We start from the raw sequence: 24391 nt of genomic DNA, 5'->3' as shown, positions 1-24391 counted from the left end.
CTCACCCACCCTACAGTGGACTCGCTGCACCACCTGCAGCCAGTCCTCCTCTTAGACACCCACAAATTATTACTATGGCACCCGCCCCCGTATCAGAGTGAAGTAACGAAGGAGCAACTGACAGAATGGCCAGAGGAGATCAAATGAACACTGGTGTGTTGAAGGGGGAAACCAGGGAGCTGAATCGCATGCTGTGCAGAGCATGTGTGTTGTGTGCCCGTGGCAGGGGAGAAGGGGCAGGGTCTGCCTGGGGGAAGGGAAGGCAGCTTCCTTCCTGAAAGACATTTTCCTCCTTGAATTGAAGAAGCTAATTTAAACAGCAGCAGAGGGAGGAACCACACTCTGGGAAGCAGAAATTCCCTCTGCTTGAGGCGCTGCTTTTCCCTCCGCCCCAACACTGCAGGCTGAGCCATGTAGCAGGCATAGCAGAACCTCCTGAGTGTCATGTGACGCTTCCATCACGCTGCCCATTTTCAGCAGTGCATTAGGCCCTCCTGAGCATCATATGATGCGTGCAGAACACTGCCTGCCTTCAGCAGTGCATTAGAATTTAATGACTACCCCATGAGGAATCTGTCACGCTGGCTCCACTCCAGAGATCTCCAAGATTGCCCTACTGTGGGGTTGTCTGCCATGCTTCCTGCCCTAGCGAACTCCCCACAACTGCCTGCAGTAACAAGGCTGTCACACTGCCTGCTTTCTCCCCTTCCCCTGAAGCCCTTATTTCATTATAAAAAGGAAATATTTTAGTGACATACTATTCCTCATGGGGCTTATAATCAAATCCTGCTCAGACAGAACAAAGTAAAAACCTCTCCTGCGCTTGATATTGGTAGTGACCCAAAATAAATACATAAATCAAGCTGGGCTAGCAAAAAGAAGCAGAAGAAAGACCACTCTGCGACCTGCTAGAGATTATCCAGTTTTTATTTTCATCCAGGCACCCAAAACTAGAGTTCCTGGAAGGCTTTGCAGAGTCCAGCACAGATACATTTCCCTCGGTGTCTACTTTGATTCAGGTAGTTTTGAAGAAAGCATATACTTAGTTTCTTTGGTAAATGTCTGTGACAGGTGCTGGATCGACAGGTCTGGCAGCTAAAGGCCTCTGTTTACCCACACAGCCAGGTACTGTGCAGGCAGCCAAAACTTCCTAGATGCCACCAGTGTTCCCTCTAATTTTTCCCACCCACGTGCGGAATGAATTTTGTTATGTGGGGCAGGGCTGGGTTGGGGCCAGAGGAGGGGCGCCTCTCCCCTGGCCACGGCAGGTCTGTGGCTGGACTAGGTTGGAGCCGGGGAAAGGAATCTCTTCCCACCGCAGCCCTAAGTACCTGCACCATGCTTAATAAGCTGCTGCACGGCCCCGCAGCTTACAGGGAATTTAGGATGTCACCCTCCCGGTGTGACTGAGCCCTGACCGGGAGGGTCACCTCTGTGCAGGACAGTCACCTCTGTGCAGGACAGTCATCTGCATAACCCGTTACTTATTTGGTTGCTCTGCTGAGACAGTCAGCTGGGGGTGGGGGTGGGGGTGGGGATGTGGACAGCAATCTCAGTAGGAATTGAACAAAACCCACTAGCTCACTTCATCCTATCAGTAGCCAGATAACAGCTTTTAGTCTTGCCGACAGGGGCGGCTCTAGACACCAGCGCGCCAAGCAGGCGCTTGGGGCGGCCGTTTCCCGGGGGGGCGGCATTTGGCTCCGGTGGAGCTCCCGCCGGCATGCCGGCGGCAGGTCCACCAGAGCCTGGGACGAGCGGACCTGCCGCAGGCAAGACTGCGGCGGGTCCCGTCTTCCCGCGGCTCCGGTTGAGCTCCCGCAGGCATGCCTGCGGCAGGTCCGCGCGAGCCGGGCGCCGGTGGACCACGCGCCGGCAAGCCGGCAGGGGCGCACCCGGAGCCGCGGGGCGAGGGGCCCCGCCAAGGACCGGGACAGGCGGCGCAGCGCTCCGCGCTGCTTGGGGCAGCCCGATTTCTAGAGCCGCCCCTGCTTGCCGATCTGGGGCTGACCTGGAGCAGGTGATATAGAGGCGGAAGGCTCTGGAATCCTAAATTCCCCCAGCTGGTTCCCACTGTATGACTTGAAATGGTGTGACTGAGCTGGCCCACTTTGCTACACAGTGCTGAGGTGCTGATCCCTAGTATTAAACCTTTTACATCCTGTAGGAGTAGCGCTCAAAAGGGCTACGTAACCGAAGAAAGCATCCTCTCACCACCATCGTTCTGTTCCTCTCCCTCCTTGACAACTCAACCCAGCTTCCACTGGAGTGCTCCTCCCACACTCGACAACAGAGACAGAAAAGATGCACTGCGTCACCTAGGCCTGGTTACTGCACCCAACAATACATTTTCTAGTGCTTTGTACAGGCCATCTTATATGTCCCAAGCACTGGGGCGTCTATCACGCCTCCTTTGGAGAGTAAGGATTAGATTTTCAAAACTGTCCAAGGGATCTGGATTAAAAATTATAGGGAATTGTTCATCCAGATTCCCATAGGCAGCTTTGAGAAGCTCAGCCTAATCCAACGGATCCCCCTACCAAACATTCTTCCTGATCTTCAGGCTAAACAATCTTCTTAATTTCATCCCATTACTCCTAGTACCACCCTAAAACGTTCCTCTCTAACGTTGATGTCAATACCCTTCAAATGCTTCCAGAGGGTTATTCTATTCCCTTTGGTTGTTGTTCAACCTAGCAACTGTACACACGTTTAAATCATTTTATCTTTCCTCATAAAGACACTGGAGGGCTTAATGATCTGTGTGATTTCTCTTCTCACAACACCCTCTAATTCATCAATATCTTTCTAGTAATGAAGTTCTCAGACTGAATACATTATGTCAGGTGCAGTAGCGCAACCTTTGTAGAGAACTATTATCTATGGACTCCATGATGTAACTGATGTCTCTGCATACATGCCTTAAAGAAAAAAAAAATCACACTGGCCCTGTTTGCTGCCATCTCCTATTGCGGGTTCATGTTTAATTTACAATCCACTGTCACCCCTAGGTCCCTCTGCATTATTGCTTCCCAGTGGTCTCTCTCCCATTTTGGATTATTTTTCCATCAGTATATTAGCCTGTATTTTTCCAAGATTAATCTAATTTTATTACTTTTTGCTTATGTTTCTAACTGCTCTTGGTTCGTGTTACTTCTCCTTCCTCACTGGGGTTCACAACTCTGCCCAATTTAGTATCATCTACAAATGTCAGTAATATGATGCTTACTGCCACTCCCAGATCATTACTGAAACGTTAAAAAGAACTCGACTTAACAACAGTCCCTGCTGTAACCCACCTGGCATCTCCCACAGATAAATCTAGTGTTATGTATCGTTATTCTTTGGTTATTGTGGTCTGTTAGCCAGTTCTCAGTTCACTTGACAGCATCCCTGCCCAAGCCCATTTGAATTATTGTTGTGAGTAAGGCTTCATGAAATACTGCACCCACTGCTTTAATTAAATCCAAATACATTTTATATACACCGCTGAGCTCCCTTCAGCGGCCTATCTGCTGACATACTAGAAGGCAGCCAGTAAGCAGGCGTGGTGGGTGCGGTGAAATCATGTGAACAAGATGAGGCAGCTACCACTCACAGCACTCAGTGCTATTTCTGGCAGAAATCGAAGGGAAGAACCAAGGCTGAGCAAATGTGGAAACTCCTGAATGCCGCTCTGCTACCAGTGTGAGACTGGGAACTCACCACAGGGAAGCAGTGTGTACAGGAGCCCAGCTTTGAATCCCCTTGTCACCCATTGGAAAGGTGAGGGGGTAAGTCCCTCTCACAAGGACTCAATAGCCTGAAGTAAGTGGAGGCACCACCAATGGAAACGTCTAGGCTGAATTCAGCAGTGACATACATGGGCTGAAAATTACAGCCAGTTTCTGACCAACATACACCTAAAGTAGTAACAGGGTCATTTGCAATGATTTAGCAGTCAGTGTGTGCAAGATGAGTGCAGCTTCCACACCTAGCCCCGCGGGTGGGGTGGGGGAAGATAAAGTGAATAGCAGAAAAAGCCCCTAATAGGGTTGTAAAAGGCGGCTTGTTCTCTATTCTCACACACACCATCCTCAACACCTTCAGGGACATTCAGGTCCTAGTGGAAGTGGGTATAGCTGCCACTGACTTACAGTACCACACACCAGGGACTGGATCTGCTCCCCAAAAACCAAATCAGTGTAAATTTCACTGCTTCACTATTTACACCTATTACTTGACTAACCTGTACTCCGAGTGCAGCTTACGCCCTCATTTAAAGTCCCACTGGACTTGGCCCCAACATTTAGCAGCCCTGTAAGTGCAGGGGTTTGGCCAGAGTATGATGTAGTGCACAGGGCACTCAATGAGGCACCTGGAGATTTAGGTTCTATCCCAGCTCTACCACTGACCTGCTGTGTGACCTTGGGCAACTTATTTCCCCTCTCTGGGCTGTAGTTGCTGTGTCTGTTTTGCATATTTAGGGTATGGCTACACTTCTGCCGCAGGAGTGCTCCCGCGGCAGCGCTTTGAAGTGTGAGTGTGGTCGCGGCGCCAGCGCTAGCAGAGAGCTCTCCCAGCGCTGCAGGTACTCCACCTCCCCGTGGGGATTAGCTCCCAGCGCTGGGGCAGTGTTTACACTGGCACTTTACAGCGCTGTAACTTGCTGCGCTCAGGGGGGTGTTTTTTCACACCCCTGAGCAAGAAAATTGCAGCGCTATAAAGCACCAGGGTAGCCAAGGCCTTAGACTGTAAGCTCTTTGCCGGAGGGACTGTCTCTCACTATGTGTTTGTTGGGGGCCTAGCACAACAGAGGTTCTATCTAAACTGAGATCAGAGCCCTAGGAGCTTCTGTAATTAAAAGAGATAAATGATAACAGCAACATGGAGTGAAAGAGGAGAGGGGATGGTAGGGGGCTGTTTTTATTATCCTATTATTATTTATTAGCTGATTCTTGAGCTCACATATAGTTGAAGGAAACTTTGCTTTCCTAGTCATATGGCAATATTTTATTCAAAGCTTTCACTGAGCAGCTGCTGTTTGAAATGCACAGAACCAAGCCACCTAACTGAACCTATTTCTAAAACAAAGAGACACTCCCAAGCTGTTTATGTTTTTTAAACTGAATGATGCTTCAATCTCTGGAATTAACAGCACCCAGCAATCAGGAAACCCTGAACAATAAGCAACAAGCCTTTTCTCAATTAACACTTTATTTATTTGTGGTGTCAAAGCTAGATTTAAAAGTGGGCATGTCCAGGGTGGATTTGATTTAAATTGAATTGATTTAAATCATGAATTAAATCACTAGTCAGGAAGACTTGATTTAATCATGGATTTCTACATAAAAGTGTATTCTTGTTGGTTGTTACAACCTTAATACATATTCTTCACAACTCGGAGATAGATGTATATTTCATTTTTAGAAGGTACACACTCTACATTTTTAAGTGATTTATTTTGAAAACTTTTCAGATTAATTTTACAGCTATATCAGAAAATGAATGATTGTTTGGTTGTTTCATTTACCAGAGCTAATTGAAGCAGATATTTATGAAGTCATTGGGAGGTGAACTATCATCAATTCAACAGGTTAATCATTAATATTTGGAGGATTTTTTTGCCATGCTGTATTAGGAGGAGATCATCATCAGACAGACATTTACATTGTTTTATTTAACTATTTCTCACCCCTATTTATTTAAAAACATTTTTGCTGTTAACAAGCATGTTATCTCTGGAGACACAAATCCACAGTTTGAGAACTGCAAAACTAAGCATCTCTGGTCTAGAAGATAACATCAGAGGTGGGCAAACTATGGCCTGCGGGCCACATCCAGACCACAGGACCATCCCACCCAGCCCTTGAGCTCCTGGCTGGGGAGACAAGCTCCTGGCCTCTCCCCTGCTGCCCTCCTCCCCCACAGCCAGCGCTCTGGGTGGCGGGGCTGCGAGCTCCTGCTGGGCAGCTCAACTGCAAGAGCCGCCGGCCTGCCCCAGTGCTCTAGACTGCACGGTGGCATGGCTGGCTCCGGACAGGTGGCGCGGCTGCCAGTCCTGGTGCTCTGAGCAGCATGGTAGGCAGTCAGGGGGTGGGAAGTGAGAGGGGGCAGATGGGGGTGGGGGCCAGGCTGTCTGGGGAGGCACAGCCTTCCCTACCCAGTCCTCCATAGAGTTTCGGAACCCCGATGCAGCCCTCAGGCCACAAAGTTTGCCCACCTGTTCAGACTAAGCACTGAGTCCCATTGGGTAGCTAGAAAGATTAACCTAAATAATCTGTACAGAAGCCCCTGGAACCCCATAACATTGGGTCCCTAATCCATGAACTATTGGAACTCATTTACAAAACTTTTCTTAAACATTACATGAATATATTGTCTCATACTCTAGAATTAGAATTTATAATCCCTATTTCATGATGAGATATCTTTGAGCTATAATGTAGCTTAATCCCCTAAAAGCATTTTATCAAAAAATCTGGGCCTTGGCTACACTGGCGCTTTACAGTGCTGCAAGTTTCTCGCTCAGGGGTGTGAAAAAAACACCCCCCTGAGCACAGCAGGTTACAGCGCTGTAAAGCGCCAGTGTAAACACTGCCCCAGCGCTGGGAGCGCGGCTTCCAGCACTGTAAGCTAATCCCCACGGGGAGGTGGAGTACCTGCAGCGCTGGGAGAGCTCTCTCCCAGCGCTGGCACCACGACCACACTCGCACTTCAAAGCGCTGCCGCGGCAGCGCTCCCGCAGCAGCGCTTTGAAGTTTCGAGTGTAGCCAAGCCCCTGGATTTAAATAAAAAAATCCATTTTTTTAAAATAATTGATTATTATCCACCCTGGGCATGTCACATCCTGCCTTAGAGACTTACACAGGCCCCACAAGCAGCATATGTAGCTGTGTGGCAGAAGATGGGAATAGCTTCTCTGAAATGTGGACTGGCTTGCTCAGTGTAGTTGACAATGGTATAAAGAGGCTGTCATCTCTAGATCATGGATTTCAGTGCAAATCACAGGTCAGGGTAAGGGTGTGACTGGATGACTCAAGCCTGGTTTCTGTAAAGCTTTCCAATGCTGCTAACACTTATGGGAGCTCTAGTATAGAGCCACTGGCATTTTACCCACTGTGTCATCTAAGGCGAGATCTATACTTGAACCGCTGCAGCAGTTTAAGAGTAGATGATACCTACATTGACAGGAGGGATTCTCCCATTGCTGTAGTTAAACCAATCTAACTCCCAGTGTAGACAGTGGATTAGCTATGTCTCTCAGGGGTGTGGATTTTTCACACCTCTAAGCAACATAGCTGCGTTGATCTAACTTTTTAGCATAGACCTGGCCTGCCTTCTAAGAGCAAGTCTACGTGACATGGTGGTAAAAGCCTCATCTACACTAGGGCTCCTACTGTTGCTGCCAAAAGTGAAACTGCACAAGTACTAGCAAAAGTGGGAGATTTTTTGAGCAAAACCCAGGGTCTGTGTGAAGGGGAGACAAAGCCTTTTACCTCTAAGGTAAAAAACAAATACAACTCCTGTCAATGTGACTTAGCCCTGCCTGCTCATTGGATGATGCTGGGCAGGTTGTTTAACTTCTCTGTGCCCCAATTTCCCTATGCGTAGCATGGCTTGTGTGAACAGAGTTGGTTGTCTCAGTCTGGTTGTCAGTGGACAAGTCCTCTCATCTCCACTGGCCCACTTCTGGGGGGGGTCTCCACAAGGAGGCCAGGGACTGAACAGATTATGTACAATTAACTCCTCCATGCTCCAGTAGTGCTGCTTTTTCCAAGCTGAGGCATGTTGATGGGGAGCAGTGTGGGGGAGGTTTCAGTGGTTACTGCCCTTGGTAAGCAGGTTTGGGGAAAACGTAGAGGACTCTGTTCTCCAGGACTGTTGAGCCAACACCTTTTGCCTGCACCAAATTGGTTTAATTTTTTTGTCAGATAGAAAGAAAGAAAGAAAGAAAGATTCTGCCCATGTGCTACAAGCAGCATCCTTACGTGCGTACTGGGGAGCTGCTGCTTCCTATCACCAGCAGCAGTCTGGAAACATGAGCTCCCTCACACCAGTGTCCTGACAGTGCCCAGAGAGGCACTCTAGTGATACCAACCTCTCTACACTGGCCTAAGCCTCCTGTGTGTCAGACCCTATCACCATCTTCTTCTCAACGTTAAACAACATACGCCATCTTCTACAACCTACCTGAGTTCTTGTGCCTCATCCTTTAAAGGTATGTACTGCACTCATCAAAATTAGATTGCATGCTCTATGGGGCAGGGGTGCTGGAACAATTTTTATAGAGGGGGTGCTGAGAGCCATTGAACCAAACTGTAAACCCTGAATATGATGGAAACCACTTCAAGCCAGGGGGTGAAGTAGCACCCCCCACACCTCTAGTTCCAGCACCTATGGGGCCAGGTGTTACTCTGTGATGGTAAAGTGCCAGGCATACCTCTGGTGCTTCACAATAAACACTAATAATACACAGCATATCATTACAAATGCTTTCGGTTAGCTTGTGAACTCAAGACTCTGGCTCCGCAGCACTGGGGGAGAGGTGCTAAAGAGGGGGTAAAATTGGGCCAATAGGAACAGGTGAGAAGAAAATGAAGTAAGGGGGAGAAAAAGGTGCACACCCCTTTTCTCCCCATGACTAACAAGCAGGCTGTCCTTGTTGGGATGCTGACCCCGAGGTACCGCCAATGTTCTGCAGTGGGACATTTGTTTCTATAGCTAAATGAAGGGCTGGAATGTACTGCATAGGGTCAATCCCATTCCATCCTCTGTCAAGGTCAAGGAGACAGAGCTGGGGTTGTGGGGAAAGAGCAGGGCATCTAAGAGAATGCTAAACCCAGGGTAGTCTGCCATGGCTGGGCAGTCATTATGGAACAAGTATGGGAGTTCATGGAGGAGCCGCCAGAGTACAAGATACAATGGAGCAGAAAGAAGTGCATAGGAGAGACCATCTCTTGTTCTCTTTCTCTCCTGGCTTTGGGAAGCCAGAACTCTGCCTGCAGTGTTAGAGTGAAGTCGTGGTATTACCAAAAAGGGAGAGGAAATTCTGTCCTAGAGATTAGGGATGGAAAAATCCTTTTAGGTCACATCACAGAATTATAGAACATTAGGATTGGAAGAGACCTCAAGAGATCATCTAGTCCAACCCCCTGCTCAAAGCAGGACCAATCCCCAAATGGCCCCCTCAAGGATTTAACTCACAATCCTGGGTTTAGCAGGCCAATGCTCAAACCACTGAGCTATCCCTTCCCCCCCATGTCCATCATCCTTGGCTGGAACACTCTCTGCTGCTTTCCCCAAACCAGGTGATGGTGGGATGCATCCATCACCTCATAACGGATTTCCATAGCAGCCTTGCACCAGGAGATTTACTGAACTCCACGTCCCTCAGTAACAACCATGCTGTACTGTACCATACATAGGCCCAGCCTGACAGACCAACTGACCATATTAATCATATCCCCAGAGATCTCAGGATGCAGCCAGGCTTTGCAATCAGGCCAAAGGGGCATCTTCCTTGACAGAAATGGACTGTGCCACTTTGGTCACACCAGCAGACGGAGCACCTCCTTTGCACCAGCACAAGGCTTGGTCTGGCTATGGGATGTTAGTGCCAGCAACAGGCTGGCCAATCCGATCAACCCGTGTCCCCCCCACCTGCCCTTTCCTTTCCATTTTTTTCCATATACATTTTAAAAAACAAACAGGGAGCTGCTTTGGGGCACCTCAGGCTCCTGCTTGTCCACCTTGGTGTGTGTGTGAATCTCCCTCTTCATACTCTCCTCCTCACACTGCCCCCCTCCCACCCTCTTCTTAACGCAATCTCTCTCTCCAGCTCTGTGTTTGCAGCTCGCTCCCTTAATCCCCGTGACCTTCCCGCACAGAGCTGCAGCCATGGGATCAGTGTTACAAGATGAGAGACCCTCCTCCCCCCACCGTAGCAAGGAAAAGAGACCGAAAAGCCCCTTCCCCTCCCCCTCCCCGCTCTCACCTCCTCCTGCACGGAACCACAACACACTGCGGAGTGGGAAAGAGGGCACGGGAGCCGGGCGGGCGAGAAAGGACAAAACGCCTCCCCCCCGCCCCCGCCGCGTAATCTCGTACAAGCCCCCCCGCGCTGCTCCCTGTCTCCAGCAGCAAGCAGAGCAGACACAATTAGACGGGCTGGCGAGGCAGAGAGATTGTCGTGCAGAATCATCATCTCCGCACGCCCCCCCTCCCGCAGACACAGTGTTTCCAGGTCCCCCCTTGGAACAAAACAAACAAGCTCCTCCCTGAAAATGTCCCCACTACACTGACTGACCGTGGGGGGGGGGGGAGACCCCACTGCACCAGATCCTACCCTGGGGAGGGGGCCCGCGCCCGGACGGGATCCCCCCGCGGGATTGTGTTTGGATCACGTCCCATTTTCCACCCTCCTCTCGGCTCCCGCCCCCACCCCGCTGCAGAAACACCCCATCTTCGGGCAGCTGGGGTGGGGGGGCGAGACATGCGCGACCGGCACCGGAGCCGCCACCTGAGCCGGGGATCCCAGCAAGGCGGCCGCCTCTCCCTGGGCAGAGGTGACTTTGCAGCCCCGGCTCCCGCTGGGGCCGGGCCCGCCGGTGTGAGGCAGGGGGAGCGGCCCCCCCGCCCCCCCGAGCGCAGGGCACGCGGCTCATTGCGGAGCGCCGCCGGGGAAGGGCTCCCCCCCAGCCCGCTGCCTGCCCCCAGGGATCGGCCCCCGCCTCGTGCCCTTACCCAGGAGAGCACCCGCAGGACGGTGTGAGGCTGCCGGAAGAAGGTCTGGGGGTCGAAGGCGCCCCCGGCTTTGCCCGCTCCATACGCGCCCCCTTCCATCCTTGGGGCGCCCCGAGCGCGGCGCTGAGCCCCTGCCTGTGTCTGAGCCACTCGGAGCAGCTGGCCGGGGGGGCCCAGGGACGCCGCCCCGGGGGGTGAAGGGAGGCGGCTGGGCGCGCGGGCGGGGGCTAGCTGTGCATGGCCGCGCTCAGTCACCGCTGCCCGGCTGGAGAGAGACGCTCGCTCCGCTCCGGGGCAGGCGCTAGCGCAGGGGCCGCGCGCTCCCTCGCAGCAGCTGCTGAGTGGCGGGAACGCGCTCCGAGCGAGTGCGGGCCCGAGAGCGCGAGCCCGTCTGAACGCGAGCTGTGCGGACCACAGTGAAACCCCAGCTGCCAGGTATTTTTAATACAGTGCTCACTCAGGGCAATGAAGGGTGCTGCCTGTTTTATTTTTGTAGGGCCTACCAAAAGTATTGCTCACAAGTGCCTCTGCCCACAGCCTGAGTCCTGCTCAATGGTTACCTTATCTCAGTCCAGCTAATAAACATTTCACCTTTGCTGCACTGGCGTGGGTGAGTTGGAGGGGCTGGGGGTGTCGAAACAGCCTTAGGTTGGCATGAAGGATGCTTTGAGGTCCCACCAGCCTGAGCTGGCAGGCTACAGGGCTGATCTGGATGATAGGGGCCAGGGAGTGAACCTCCCTCATTGCTTCATCTTCAGCTTGCTTGCCAGCAAACAAGACAGTCAGTAAATAACATGGTTTATAGTTATTTTATTTGACAGCGCAGGAGCCCCTATGAGGTGCTTCACAGGAGACAAAGACCTAGAGTCAGCTCCTTGCCTCCATTTTATATCTATCTATATATCTTCTCATAGCAGGTAGAAGCCCCAGTCATGGACCAGGAGCCCTTGTGCCACTCCAGCAGTGTAAAGGAGTCAGAAAGGGGGTGGAGTGACTCCTGAGAGAATCCCAGTGTACCTGTCCCCATGCTGGGATGGGCAGTGGGCAAAGGAGGGTGCTGGCTGGAACTATCTGTGAATTTGGTTAGTAGACAAAACCCCATATCTAACACAATTTGGCAGCCAGTGTGGGTGGGAACAAGCTCTCATAGAATAGGATTCAATAATGGACTGTAGTTTGGGTTCCTACCTGGGCTAAACCACTTTTTTTTTTTTAACAGACACATCTGCACTGGGCAGCCATCAGGGGCAGCTCCAGGCACCAGCACGCCAAGCGCGTGCCTGGGGCGGCAAGCCACGGGGGGGCGTGCTCTGCCGGTCGCCGTGAGGGCGTCAGGCAGGTTGCCTTCAGCAGCATGCCTGCTGAGGATCCGCTGGTCCCGCGGCTTCGGCAGACCTCTCACAGGCTGTCGCTGAATTTGCGGGACCGGGGACCTCCCACAGGCAAGCCGCCGAAGGCAGCCTGCCTGCCGTGCTTGGAGCGGCAAAATACGTAGAGCCGCCCCTGGTAGCCATAGTGTGTTGGCATATGATTCAGGTGTAAGCTTGGATTGAGTAGCCTAGACATTGGTTCTTGAAATTTCATGTGTGCTCTAGTGTAGACACGGTGCCCGTGACCACCCACATTTTGACTACCATGTTTCCTAGACCTCCTCTGAGCAGGTTCAGATGACATGGTGGATAAAGTGCCACTAGTCCAGCATTAAAAAATCACGAGTCAAGCCCCAAAATCATGAGATTGACTTAAAAATCATGATTTTTTTCAAAAAATAATACATTGGGCTCTTTTTATTTACTTTGTTTCTGAGCGCTTACATGCGCTCATTTCATGTTTTCAAGAATTTCTCTGAAACCACAAGGGCTAAAAACATACTTTTTAAAAAACGAAAGCAGAGATTCTCATATAATCACCAGACTCCAAGAGCTGGGGCTTTAAGAAAAACACCACTTATTGAAACTTGTGGTAAAATCATGAGAGTTGGCAAAGCTGCTGGTCTGAGGTAAGATTCCTACCCTTGCTCTGCCACCAGTGGAATTGCCTCGGTGGGAAATTGTAAAGGAAAAAAATGCAGTGGAGACATAGCTCAAGTTATTGGTCTTGATTTTCCTGCTGCATATACTGGTTTTATGCCCGGACGCCATTTGCTTCAATAGAATTACTCATCTACAATGGTGAATTGAAATCAGAAGCAGGTTCACTGGGTTTTTTACGTTTGTAAAAGCAATTGTGTAGAGAAAGTCAAAGCTGTTGTGAGTATGACCACATTGTGGATTCTTCTTAGCAAAGCTCTGGTTCACTTTTCTTTTTTGCTCTCCTTTAGACACATTTTCTGGAAAATTTGAGCTTCTTATTTAATAATACCTAGTTTTTCATCAGCAGATCTCAAAGTCCTTCCCAACCTTTAACATACTCATGCTCTCAACATCCCTCTGAGGTAGGGAAGTACCATTATCCCCATTTTACAGAGGGGGAACTGAGGCACAGAGCGGCTAAGTGACTTGCTCAAGGTCATACAGGAAGTCTGTGGCAGAGCAGGAAATTGAAGTCAGGTCTCCTAAGGGCTGGGCGAGGCTAGTGCCCTAACTGCTGGACCGTCCTTCCTTCCATTTTTGTGGATTTATTCTGATGTATAGGCACACAGCCACCTGAAGCTTTAGGTGCAACTGAATCTATTACAAAGAATTTAGGCTGAAGCAATGCCAACAAAGAAAAAACATTGCATACCAAGAGTAAACCCCTCTTCTCTTAACATAGGTAACCCATCCCCTCAGTAAAAGCCTGGAGAAACAGATGTTACAACATGCTCGAAGGTGAACAAACTTAGGCTTGTTTAATTTAGCATCTTTGGAGATGTGAGCTCTGCCTCTTCTAATCTGAGCAGTGCTGAGGAGGGAAACTGACATTGTAAGAGGTTTTCTTAGATCTATCAAATCTGAGGCAGGAGAGAGGAGTCACAGGTGAAAAATAAGATGGCAACTGCTTAGACTCTCTTCCTTTTTAATCAACGCCTGTGCTGCTTTACCAACGGATTCAGCCCATATTGGCCTATTGCTTGTTACAAGAATATATTCTGGACCTTTGATTGTGTCTGTGACTTCTTCAAGCACGTGGATTCTGGATCCCCTTTAAAAACCATGATGTCTTCTGTTATTGGGCCTGTTCCTGCATCCAAGGAAGTCCATGGCAAAGCTCCCGTTAACTTCAGTGGGAGCATCATGGAACCACAGTTGCATCCTTGATTAAGCAGCGTAAAGATACTCTACATACATATCTACATGGCAAACCATGGAAAATGTGTGCGTCTCGGTGAGAGAGTTACTGAACTTGAAGCTCAATCTGGGTTACCAGAAGCAGCCAGGCAGGGCCGGCCTTAGGCTGATTCCCCCCATTCCCCAGAATTGGGCCCCGCGCCTTAGGTGCCTTTTAAATTTTATTTACTCACCCGGCGGCGGTCCGGGTCTTCAGCGGCACTTTGGCGGCGGGGGGGTCCTTCACTTGCTCTGGGTCTTTGGCGGCATTTTGGTGGCAGGGGGTCCTTCAGTGCCGCAGAAGACCCGGAGCAAGTGAAGGACCCCCTGCCGCCGAGATGCCGCCGAAGACCCAGACTGCCGCCAGGTATTTGAATCGGGACCCGCAGTTCCTAAAGCCGGCCCTGCAGTCAGGTAACCACCTGAGACAGGCACTTTCAAAGACTTTAAAGGTTATGAGCACAGAGAATCAGCTGGGAGTCTGAAAGATGAGACTCGCTGAATTTACGGGTAAGTCCCTAGGTGAAGAAAGGGAGTTTATGCCAAATGGGGATTTGAAACATTATAGCATTTTGGATTAACAGCTCTGCTTGATTTGGAATTGGTCAAATTTACACTGCAAAACCGTAGCTCCAGATCAGAGGAGAGACTGAGATTAATCCCGGTTGCATGTTGCAGAATGCAACAAGGTTCAAAAAGCAGACAAGACTGGCCGGCATTTAGTGTTACTAAGAAAATTGCAAAAGAGAGCTCTGTTGGAGCACACTTAATTCACTTACTTCTGCTAGAGTTTGGACTCATTTCTGTGGACAGGACTATGACCTGAATCATCCCCTCAAGATCTGTGTGCTTTCAGAGGTTTTCTTAGATACATGGGTCTGGAAGGGGCCCCAGCTGCTTCTGAGGCTCTCCCGCCTCTTCCTTAGGACTCCATGGAAGTTGCTCTGTGGGTCTGGGCTTGACTGGAGGATGGGTGGAAGATGGGTGGTCTGTGGCAGGAGTGAACAGACTAGTATTCGGACTCGTGATTGCATATTGCGCCTGCCAGTTCTGTAGAGCTCACCGAGGAACAGGGCCGGCTCTAGGTTTTTTGCCACCCCAAGCAAAAAAAAAAAAAAAAAAAAAGTGGCTGGAATGCCACCCCTGTAATTGTGCCACCCCCAGCACGTGCTCCTTTCAAAAGTCTGATTTGTCTTGCGCACCCCCAAGTTTCACCTCACTTAAAAACTACTTACTTACAAAATCAGACATAAAAATACAAAAGTGTCACAGCCACTATTACTGAAAAATGGCTCACTTTCTCATTTTTACCATATCATTATAAAATAACTCAATTGGAATATAAATATTGTACTTACATTTCAGTGTATAGCATATAGAGCAGTATAAACAAGTCATTGTCTGTATGAAATTTTTGTCTGTACTGACTTTGCTAGTGCTTTTTATGTAGCCTGTTGTAGAACTAGGCAAATATCTAGATTAGTTGATGTACCCCCTGGAAGACCACTGGGTGGTGACAGACACTGGAATCTTGCAGTCTAGCTTCCCAATGGAAGAGAAATCAGGTACATTCTAAGCGTAGGTTGCTTTATTTACATATGTACATCAGATCTGGTATCAGATGACCAAACAGTCCACAGGGCAAATCCAATTTCCAGGAATCTCAACCAACACAAAGGCCTGGTTCCTGGAGAGTAACTCTGCTTCAGGAATTGACTCTAAGCTGAAACCAAGGCAGACAACAAATTATCCTGCCACCAGCACAGCTCCCTTTACCTGGTAACGTGGGTAACCAAAATCTTACACAAGCATTTCTTCCAATACTCAAAACTTGTCCGTATGCTAAGGAAAAGAATTTGGGAGACCCTGCCGTAACAATAATATATACATTGGTTATCTGTCATTTTAATCTGAGTTTATAGCAAATTTATTAACACTTTCTGCCTTTCCATACTGTTTCCCTTGCTCTTTTCTTCCTCAGTTCCCTTCTTTCACTCCACTTTTCTTCTGCTGTACAGGGCCAAATCCTGTCCTCTTCCACCTATTGTACACATGCCACTGGAAAGGCAACAGAACTGTGCCATGGGTGTGGGGTTCCATTGAGCAGGGAGGATTTGCAGGGAAGATGGGGGCATGAATCCCTGACAACACATATATGTGTGGGTCTGCTGACCAAACTCCTGTGGGTGCTACACTAGTGGTAGAATAGCTCTGTTTCTCTCTGGCTGTGGAGGGGGTGGGGGATTTGTTCTCCTTCCACTCACCCTGTTTACTCAGACTTGGTGCAGGGCAGAGGACTTACCCCATCTTAATGTATCCACTCCTTCCTTCACACTTTTCATTATCTGTTTATCTTTAGCTTAATTTTTTCTCTTTATTGAATTTTTCCATCTTTTCTTCTCCTTCCTCCCTTTCTGCTCAGAGCACATCTAAACAATACACTGTTAAAAAACACCGATGGCTGCTAAGGCCCTGTCATTGCGCCCATTGATGGGGTGGCACCAATGTTAGCAACAGTGGGAAAGTTTTGCCCCCCAAACCCTGGTGTAGACAAGGCTCTGTAGTGAGCTGTGTTTGCAGGAATCAGAGTTTGGGCACAAAAGCATTTTTTTCCCTCCTGCATTCTCAACAGAAGAACTTGTTGGTGTTCTTTCCTCACCCCTATACTAGCAGGCCAGGGAAGGGGGCTGGAGGAACGTATCAGCCTGCTGATGACTCAGACACTACTGGATTGTTGGCAGAACAAGCCAGGAATTCTGATCTGCCTTCCTCTTCCTCTGCCTGGTGTGGTCTAGGATTTGGGGCCAGATTATGGCTGGGCGGGGGCCCAGCAGTGTTACAGGTGCGAGGGCAAGGAGCCTGCACTGAAGAATTGTAGCTGCTTGGCAAGAGCTGTGTCTGAAAACAGCTACACCTCTACCCCGCTATAACGCTGTTCTCGGGAGCCAAAAAATCTTACCGCGTCATAGGTGAAACCGCGTTATATCGAACTTGCTTTGATCTGCTGGAGGGCGCAGCCCTGCCCCCACGGAGCGCTGCTTTACCATGTTATATCCAAATTCGTGTTATATCGGGTCACGTTATATCGGGGTAGAGGTGTAGTTAAATGGGCACTAGCACAATTTCAAATCTAGACAGACCTTAGAGAGCTTCGTGACTCCAGTACAATCTGATTTCCCTTTGCCAAAGGAGGAATTAATAATTTATCTCATCCTCCAGTTCCCAATTAATAACTGTTCAGGTTGCAACTCAGCCCTATGTAGCTAGCAGACTGAAGAGATGCCTTATCAGAAACCCTTGTATAAACAAGTTATGGACATGGTTTGAGCCAGCTTCTACCATCCAGCAGTATGACTTGATTTTTATTATGCTGATTTGTATACTAGAAATACCAGTAAATGAACTGAGAGTGATTTAATATTGGTGGTGTATGTATTACATTTTCTTATGAAGAGGTGATAGTCTCCATCATTAAGTTGTTGCAGACAGGTTCCACAATAAGGCTTATTATTAGCTCTCCCTTCCCTGCATAATGTTAACTCCAGAGCATTGTTTTGTATTGTTTGACAGAGTAGTACCTAGAGGCCCTAACTGCATTCAGGGTGAGTTGTACCAGGCAATTAAAAATACATACGAGTACATGCTTCCTGCCCTGAAGAGCTCACAATCAGCTTGATAACATGTCCCTGCTGGGACGGGAGATGTGAATTATCTTATGTCTTTTTTTTAAATCTTGAGGTGCTCAGATGCTAAAATAATGGATTCCAATATAAGAAACTAGATCTATTTTATCTGATCAATTGTTATCTAATCTAAGGATGTTTTGTTTTTTACAGTGTCTATCTTTTTGCTGTATCTTTTTGCAAAGTATGAATAAATTAAAGGCTGTTTTTGAGTTACAAGGCATTACAAATTACCATGAACATGGAGCTGTTCAGAAGCAGCGTTAACAGTTGCAACACTGCTCTGTATTCACTTGTCTTATAACTGCAGAAGAAAAATATTTTTTGTGATTACTTAAAAATAAAACATGCTAGTGTATCCTGAAAGTGAAGGCAATTGATCAAACCTTTAAAAACTTAACTCTAACCCCATATCACTGTGCCATTTTCAGGTGTCATTAAGGTTGTTCTGGGCTATGTAATATGATGACTACATGTGTAAATTTATTTAAGAGATTGTATGTATTGCGAATATGAATTTTGAATATCTGCCTTCCTCTAATTGTTCAACGGTCATACGTTTAAATGTTTAGTATTTTTAAGATAATATTTCTTGGAGTGGGAGTGTAGCAGTGACCTTCATTTAAACTTCACAAAGTATTTTTTGTGTTAATTCTCGTAAGTCATATTTCAAAGACCTTACCCGAGAAAATGCTAATTGACTTTGAGATTTTTCTTATGTAAGGAATTCAGGATTTGGCCCAGTGATCTCTCCTGAATAGTGGAAAATGTATATTTTAAGTGTCATGCTGGAAGAAAAACAAATAAATCTGAACTCTTACATTCAGCCAATGGACTACCATTTAGTAGCAGCAGTTCATCAGACGAATCATCCATTGGTTGATCATGTCATGAGCACACTGCACTTTTTATAACAGCTTCTGAAAGGGTTCATCCAAAGGCAGGAGCCTTTCATTTGGGAGGGTTCCCACCACCTTTTAAATATGCAAGACTAATTCATTTACATCACAACATCATGGGATGACATTGCATTATGGTGCCATCACAATGCAAGGCCACCGTAATTGCATCTGCCTCATCTGCCCCACTCTTAAGTAAGCCGGAGACAACTCACCAGCCAGCCGCATCAGTGAAGCTCTCACCAGTATCAAGAGTCCCTTCCCTGTTTCCAGAGATGCAGTTATTGTTCAGGCATAAACACAGTTCAGCATCGGTCAAAACAGGTCCAGCTGCCTGGTTCCTCCAACCACCTCTGCCTCAGAGGGCTTCTGCTGCCTACACAGCAGGTATCCCCAGCCAGGTCTTTCACCTAGCTAGTATGGCAAGCCCCCTTCCAGAGATAGGGTGAAGAGAAAGAAAGGTGAGAGAGAATAAGGAATAGGGGGGGAGAGAATTGAAGGAGTCGTCACTGCTCAGATGCTCCTTAATTATATTATCCAAAAGGGGAGATGCCAAGATGTTTGGGAGTCTTAAACAGTCCCTACCCTCCAGATATCCTTCTGCACAAACACTTCAGATATTCTAGAGGCTCCAGCTGCTCCTTACTCCTCACTCTATAAAATGGGAAATAACCTCCCCCACACAGCTTCCCTAACAGTCTGACCCCACTGGACAGCCCTCCATCAAATAATGCAGAATCGCCCCATTAGAGACGGGAAAGACCTAGAGGCAGTCAAAGATGGCCAAACTTCGCAATGCCAAGGGCCACACTGGCAACTTGCATGAAAAAAAAACTCTGGAGACAGTGTCAAACTTATATCTGTTTTAACTTGTAGCAAAAATACATGCCATCCAATGGAAACTGGCTTGGGTACTGCATTTTTACTGAGTGTTTTTTAATAACACTGATTGGCTATTGAGACTCTTCTTGAGGGATAGCTCAGTGGTTTGAGCATTGGCCTGCTAAACCCAGGGTTGGGAGTTCAATCCTTGAAGGGGCCATTTAGGGAACTGGGGTAAAAATCTGTCTGGGGATTAGTCCTGCTTTGAGCAGGGGGTTGGACTAGATGGCCTCCTGAGGTCCCTTCCAACCCTCATATTCTAAGATTCTTCTCTCCTCATATGCTGCTTATTCAGACCTAATTCTTTTGACCTTTAAAGACCTTTTCTCTGCATTCATAGGGTGGGTTGGGGTTGTGATTTTTGTGATTTTGTTGTTGTTGTTCTGCTGCTGCTCCCATTCCCTGAACACTGCAGGGGCTCAATTAGTGCCAATTGTGATGGTGGCTTTTGCAGTGTGGTCCATCTCTCTGCTAGGACTGAACTGAGATACGCCCAACTCATTGCACATACTGTAGAGCACTGAACAACCTTTGCCAAAAGAACTACATGCCCATTTGGTACAGATTGCTCCCTATGCTGGTACTCTCAGGAGAGAGGCCAACGACTGGGATGGCCACAGACATTGAATTGTCCCTGCCTCATCTCTCTCTACCTCTCTGTTTTCTTCCTGTTTGTTCTCTCCTTTTGTCTCTTACCCCCTTTGTCAGTCTTCTGTATGATCTCTGTTTCCTCTTTGCTCCCTCTACTCTCACTGTGTCCTCCTTGGTCTCTTGCCTCTCTCTGCTCCCTTTGTTCCCTCCACAGCCCCTCACCTTCTTCCTTTACTCCATCTCATCTCTCTGGCTTCCCATCACGCTATATCCCACTTCCTGCTTTCGCCTCTTAATACCTCACTCTACATATTCTTCATTCCTTGATGGAGTTCTTATGACACATCAAGAAATATGATGAGGCCAAATTCTTATCACTTGTCATCTAAATCAGGATTTGTACCCAAATCCTCAGAGATGGTCCTCAGAGATGGACATCTTATGCTTAAACCACACTGCACCACTGGGACTCTTCCCCCTGCATTGCATACCTTGTGCTGTTAGGCCCCTCCCCTCAAAAACAGGGTTAGAGCAAGGACATCTTTCATAAATAAAATACCACAAATATATGAGCTGGTCCTTTATGTGACTCACTGGACAATGACAGAAAGTATGGAGAGGTAGAGCACAATGAAGACCACGCAGGCTATCTTCAGCTGCCTCACTGTAGTGCTTCTGGGTTGCACAGAAAATGGCTCTCTCATTCTCTTATAGCTCTGGAATCTTACATGCAGGGGAAGAGCCGTGCCCTTCAAACTATACCTACCGGCACCTATGTTCTCACTGACAACCACAAACTGAAGCATGTCAGCGGATGAGGGGAAGTCTTTGAGGACTGAGGTTGTAGGGCCCTTGAAGCGGTGACTCAAGGGAACCCGGGCAGGGGGGAGGACAGAAGTGATGGTAACTAAGCTGTTGTCCTCTGAGGCAGGGTCCCATGTGGGCTTGGCATAGCTGAAGATGTGGGTGATTCCATATCTCACTGCCAGCGCTGACATGTGGAAAACTTCTAGCACTCCATCGAGGAACCCAAAGAAGAGCGAGATGCTCACCTGCCGCATGCCTCCTCGTAGCACTATCTTACAGTTCTTGCTGTCCTCCCGGAAACAGACAGCCAGATGAGGGTGGACCCACTGGGTACTGGATGACAAGGTAGCCCAAACCACTTGTTTCAGGTGCCCCAGCAGCTGCACAGCACATCTCCTACCACAGTGCAGCAGGATGGTGATTAGGTGAAGGCAGAAGACTCTGGCTGCTGCCAAGGACTGCCATAGTGCCTTATTTGCTAGCATCTCAGCCCAGAGCTTCTTGCCCAGAATTAAGAGTAAAGCAATTGCCATCTCTAGGCTGCAGCGCCACAGGATGAAGAGCCTGATCACCTGGGCAGTGACCCATTGGGACGCTAGGTCTGCTACACTGGTGAGGGGATGGAACAGTGGTTTGTAGATGTTCACAAAGATAGAATAAGTCAAGAAGTAGAGTAGCACCAGGTGGACTCGATGCAGCTCCCCGTCCATTCTGCTCTGTGTCTAGTAGTCTTCTTCACTGGCAGATGGAGATCCAACCTTTTTGGCCCTGCTCTTTGCTTTCCTAGAACTCTAACCCCTTAGCTGTGGGGTTGTGGTCATCTCGACAGTAATGTCCTGTCCTGCCATCTGTCCCCTGTATTTGGTTCTGGGTAGTCCCCTCAGATGACTGGGTGATGACACCACAGTTAATTGCATCAGAAAGAGAGGAGGGGTGATGGGTCATGCTAGAGTACACTAGTAGCTTGAAAACACATGATCAATTTAAAGGAAGTGGAGGCTGGTGATAGAAGAAAGTAGATAGGCAAAAGTGAAGGAAAAGTGCTTGCAGAGGCTTTGGGCACTGGTGCACCTTGGTCCCTCCTATTCTTTGGTTGTGGCACACCACAGTTTAGTCTCCTAAAGACTGTAATACTTAGGTCTAATTCTGGTTGTTGGGTTTGATGTGAGTGTGGCTGGGTGTTTGGTGGCCTGTGATGTACATGATGATCAGAGTAGATCCGTTCTGGCCTTAAACCCTAGGACTATGACTAATGCTGCAAAGATCATACTGTATCTGGCTCACAGGACAACCAATCCTGAGCAGTTGCCACTATTACTGGAATGGTTTTTACTTGGCAAGGTTCTACACCAGTTCCTGTATATATCCTGTGACTATCTATATCAACATATAAAGCAGAGCAGAACTCTTTACAATGTTTTAACCATCAAACTTTTAAATGTTTGTAATTTGCAGTGGTGTCAAACAGGGATTTGTTTTGGTACCAACACTCTTCAGTATATTCTTCTCTCTGCTCCTTCATCATGCTTTCTCCATACAAGATCAGACGGGAAAACTCTCCAACAGTGTATGTCTAAGAGCAAAAAGCAGTCAAAAACCTGCTGATAAGCTAACTTATTTTCAATGATGATGCGGTGCTCATCACACCCAGTGAAGAGGAGCTCCAGCAACTTTGCAGTAGCTTTGTGCTAGGTTGTGATGAATTTGGACTAATTGTCAGTCTGAAAAAAAAAACACCACCACCAAAAAACCCCAAAACCAATGCTCATGGCAAAAGGTGTGTTGACTGCCCCAGAAGTTCTAATAGCTAGCATCATGCTATAAGTTGTGCAGAAGTCCTGTTATCTCGGATCAATTGTATCGGATAACGTATATCCAGCTGGTGAGTTTAATTTTCATCACAGAAAGGCAGCCACCATATTTGCCCAACTGACCAAGCGCACGTGGGCTAGCCAGAAACTGACACTGCACAAGATACGGGTCTACCAGACATATGTTTGGAGTATGCTGCTATATAGTGGTGTCACCAGCTGCAGCACACATGAGAGCAGGCTGAACACTTTCCATACCCTCTATCTTTTCTTTATTCTGAATATCAAGTGGGATTGCAAAGTTCCTGCCACTGAAATACTTGAGAAAGCAAAATTACAAAGTCTTATCACTATTCTCAAACACAGACATCTGCGTTGGCTTCGTCATGGGCACCAGATGGACAAAGGATTCCAAAGTATCTCATGTATGGAGAACTTGTGGATGCTCCAAGGACACTGGGTCTACCTAGGCTCAGGTGCGTGAGCATTTGCAAAAGGGACCAGAAAACTTTTGACATCGACACAGCAAGGTGGGAAGATGCAGCTAGCAACTGACTGTGCTGGAGGGAGTCAAAGAGACTGAACAGAGGGGGTTGAGAGAGCGGAAAGTGAAAAGAGTTAAGAGGAAAGCACAGCAGACCTCAGGTGCTAGCAGTGCACTGGCTTCATCTTCTGGCCCTGCGCTTTACACCTGCATTATCTGTGGCAAGGACCGTCACTTGAGAATTGGGCTTTTAATCACTTGTGCTGTAGCACAGCACATAGCATCTGATCTGCTTTGGCACTCACACCATTGTCTTTTCAGACAGATGGTTGCCGTTAATTTCTAATTTTTAAGTGCACACATGAATAGCTGTGAATTACATGAAATCCAACATAGATTTTATTTATATATTTAAACCAAAAGAGAGTTCAGCTCATCTTTGAAATGATGCGAGGACGGCTCTGCTGTTCTGTCCCTGTGTTTGGCCCAGGAATAGAGGCCAAGAAGACTGTGGGAAGTCAAGAATAGTTGGAATGCACTGCACTTCGTCCTCTCCTTAGCACACTCCCCATAGCAGGGGCCAGAAGAAGGGCTAGCAGAGAGCATTTCTAACAGCTTTCTGCAGATGGGAATCCCATTTAAGTGGGAGATCTTCCTTGTAAGCTGTTACTTTGGCAGTAAGGTAAAGGTACAGTAGTGCTCCAGATAAGCAGGTCTAAGGAGTTTATTATGCAGGAATAACCACTCCCCTCAGCTCCTGGGACAAGAGCGAGCTGGGTAAATGTATCATGGAACAGGAAAAATTCTCTTGTTGGTCCCTGTTTCTTCCATCTGCTGTTGGAACATAGATCTACAGTGCCAGCCATGTTGTTGAGGCAAAAAAATTAACAACACTGAGTGCCTGAACATTTATATGAATAAAGATAATATTCTGTTATCATAGAAGCAATCTTGGAACCACTCGCAATTATCATGGAGAACTCATGGAGTGAGTGAGGTCCTAAAAGACTGTGAAGGGCAAACATTGAACTGATCTTTAAAAATGAAGAACAAAGAGGACTCAGGGAGTTACTGACCCGGTCAGTTTAACTTCGATACCAGGAAATTATTAAACAATCATTTTGTAAGCATCTGGATCAGTGGTTCATAACCTCTTTACCATTGTGGGCCACACATGCAGCTCTCTATGTGTTATGTAGATCACATCCACACAAAATATATACTACCTGTATGCTGAGGATGTCACATGGGCCACAGCTAC

The 24391-nt window shown here is 47.9% G+C and overlaps 1 protein-coding gene across 3 annotated transcripts in view; it reads right to left on the bottom strand.

The window, feature by feature from the left end:
* The window catches only part of SYNGR1 (synaptogyrin 1), a 33659-nt gene extending 22569 nt beyond the window's left edge, over nt 1-11090 (bottom strand). The window contains exon 1 of one of the 3 annotated variants that reach the window (XR_005584722.1): nt 10726-11081. Coding sequence is in view for 2 of the 3 variants with exons in the window: in XM_039488782.1 (XP_039344716.1) it covers nt 10726-10824 (99 nt within the window). In the remaining variant the exon portion in view is untranslated. Of the gene's footprint in view, nt 1-10725 lie in introns of all 3 variants that reach the window. The other 2 variants (XM_039488782.1, XM_039488768.1) reach the window with 2 other exon arrangements.
* Between the last annotated feature and the right edge of the window lie 13301 nt (nt 11091-24391).

Source organism: Mauremys reevesii, linkage group 1 (assembly GCF_016161935.1).
Source record: "Mauremys reevesii isolate NIE-2019 linkage group 1, ASM1616193v1, whole genome shotgun sequence".
Taxonomy (NCBI): domain Eukaryota; kingdom Metazoa; phylum Chordata; order Testudines; family Geoemydidae; genus Mauremys; species Mauremys reevesii.
Note: the sequence above shows the minus strand (reverse complement) of the source record. Positions and strands in the feature narration are given on the sequence as shown.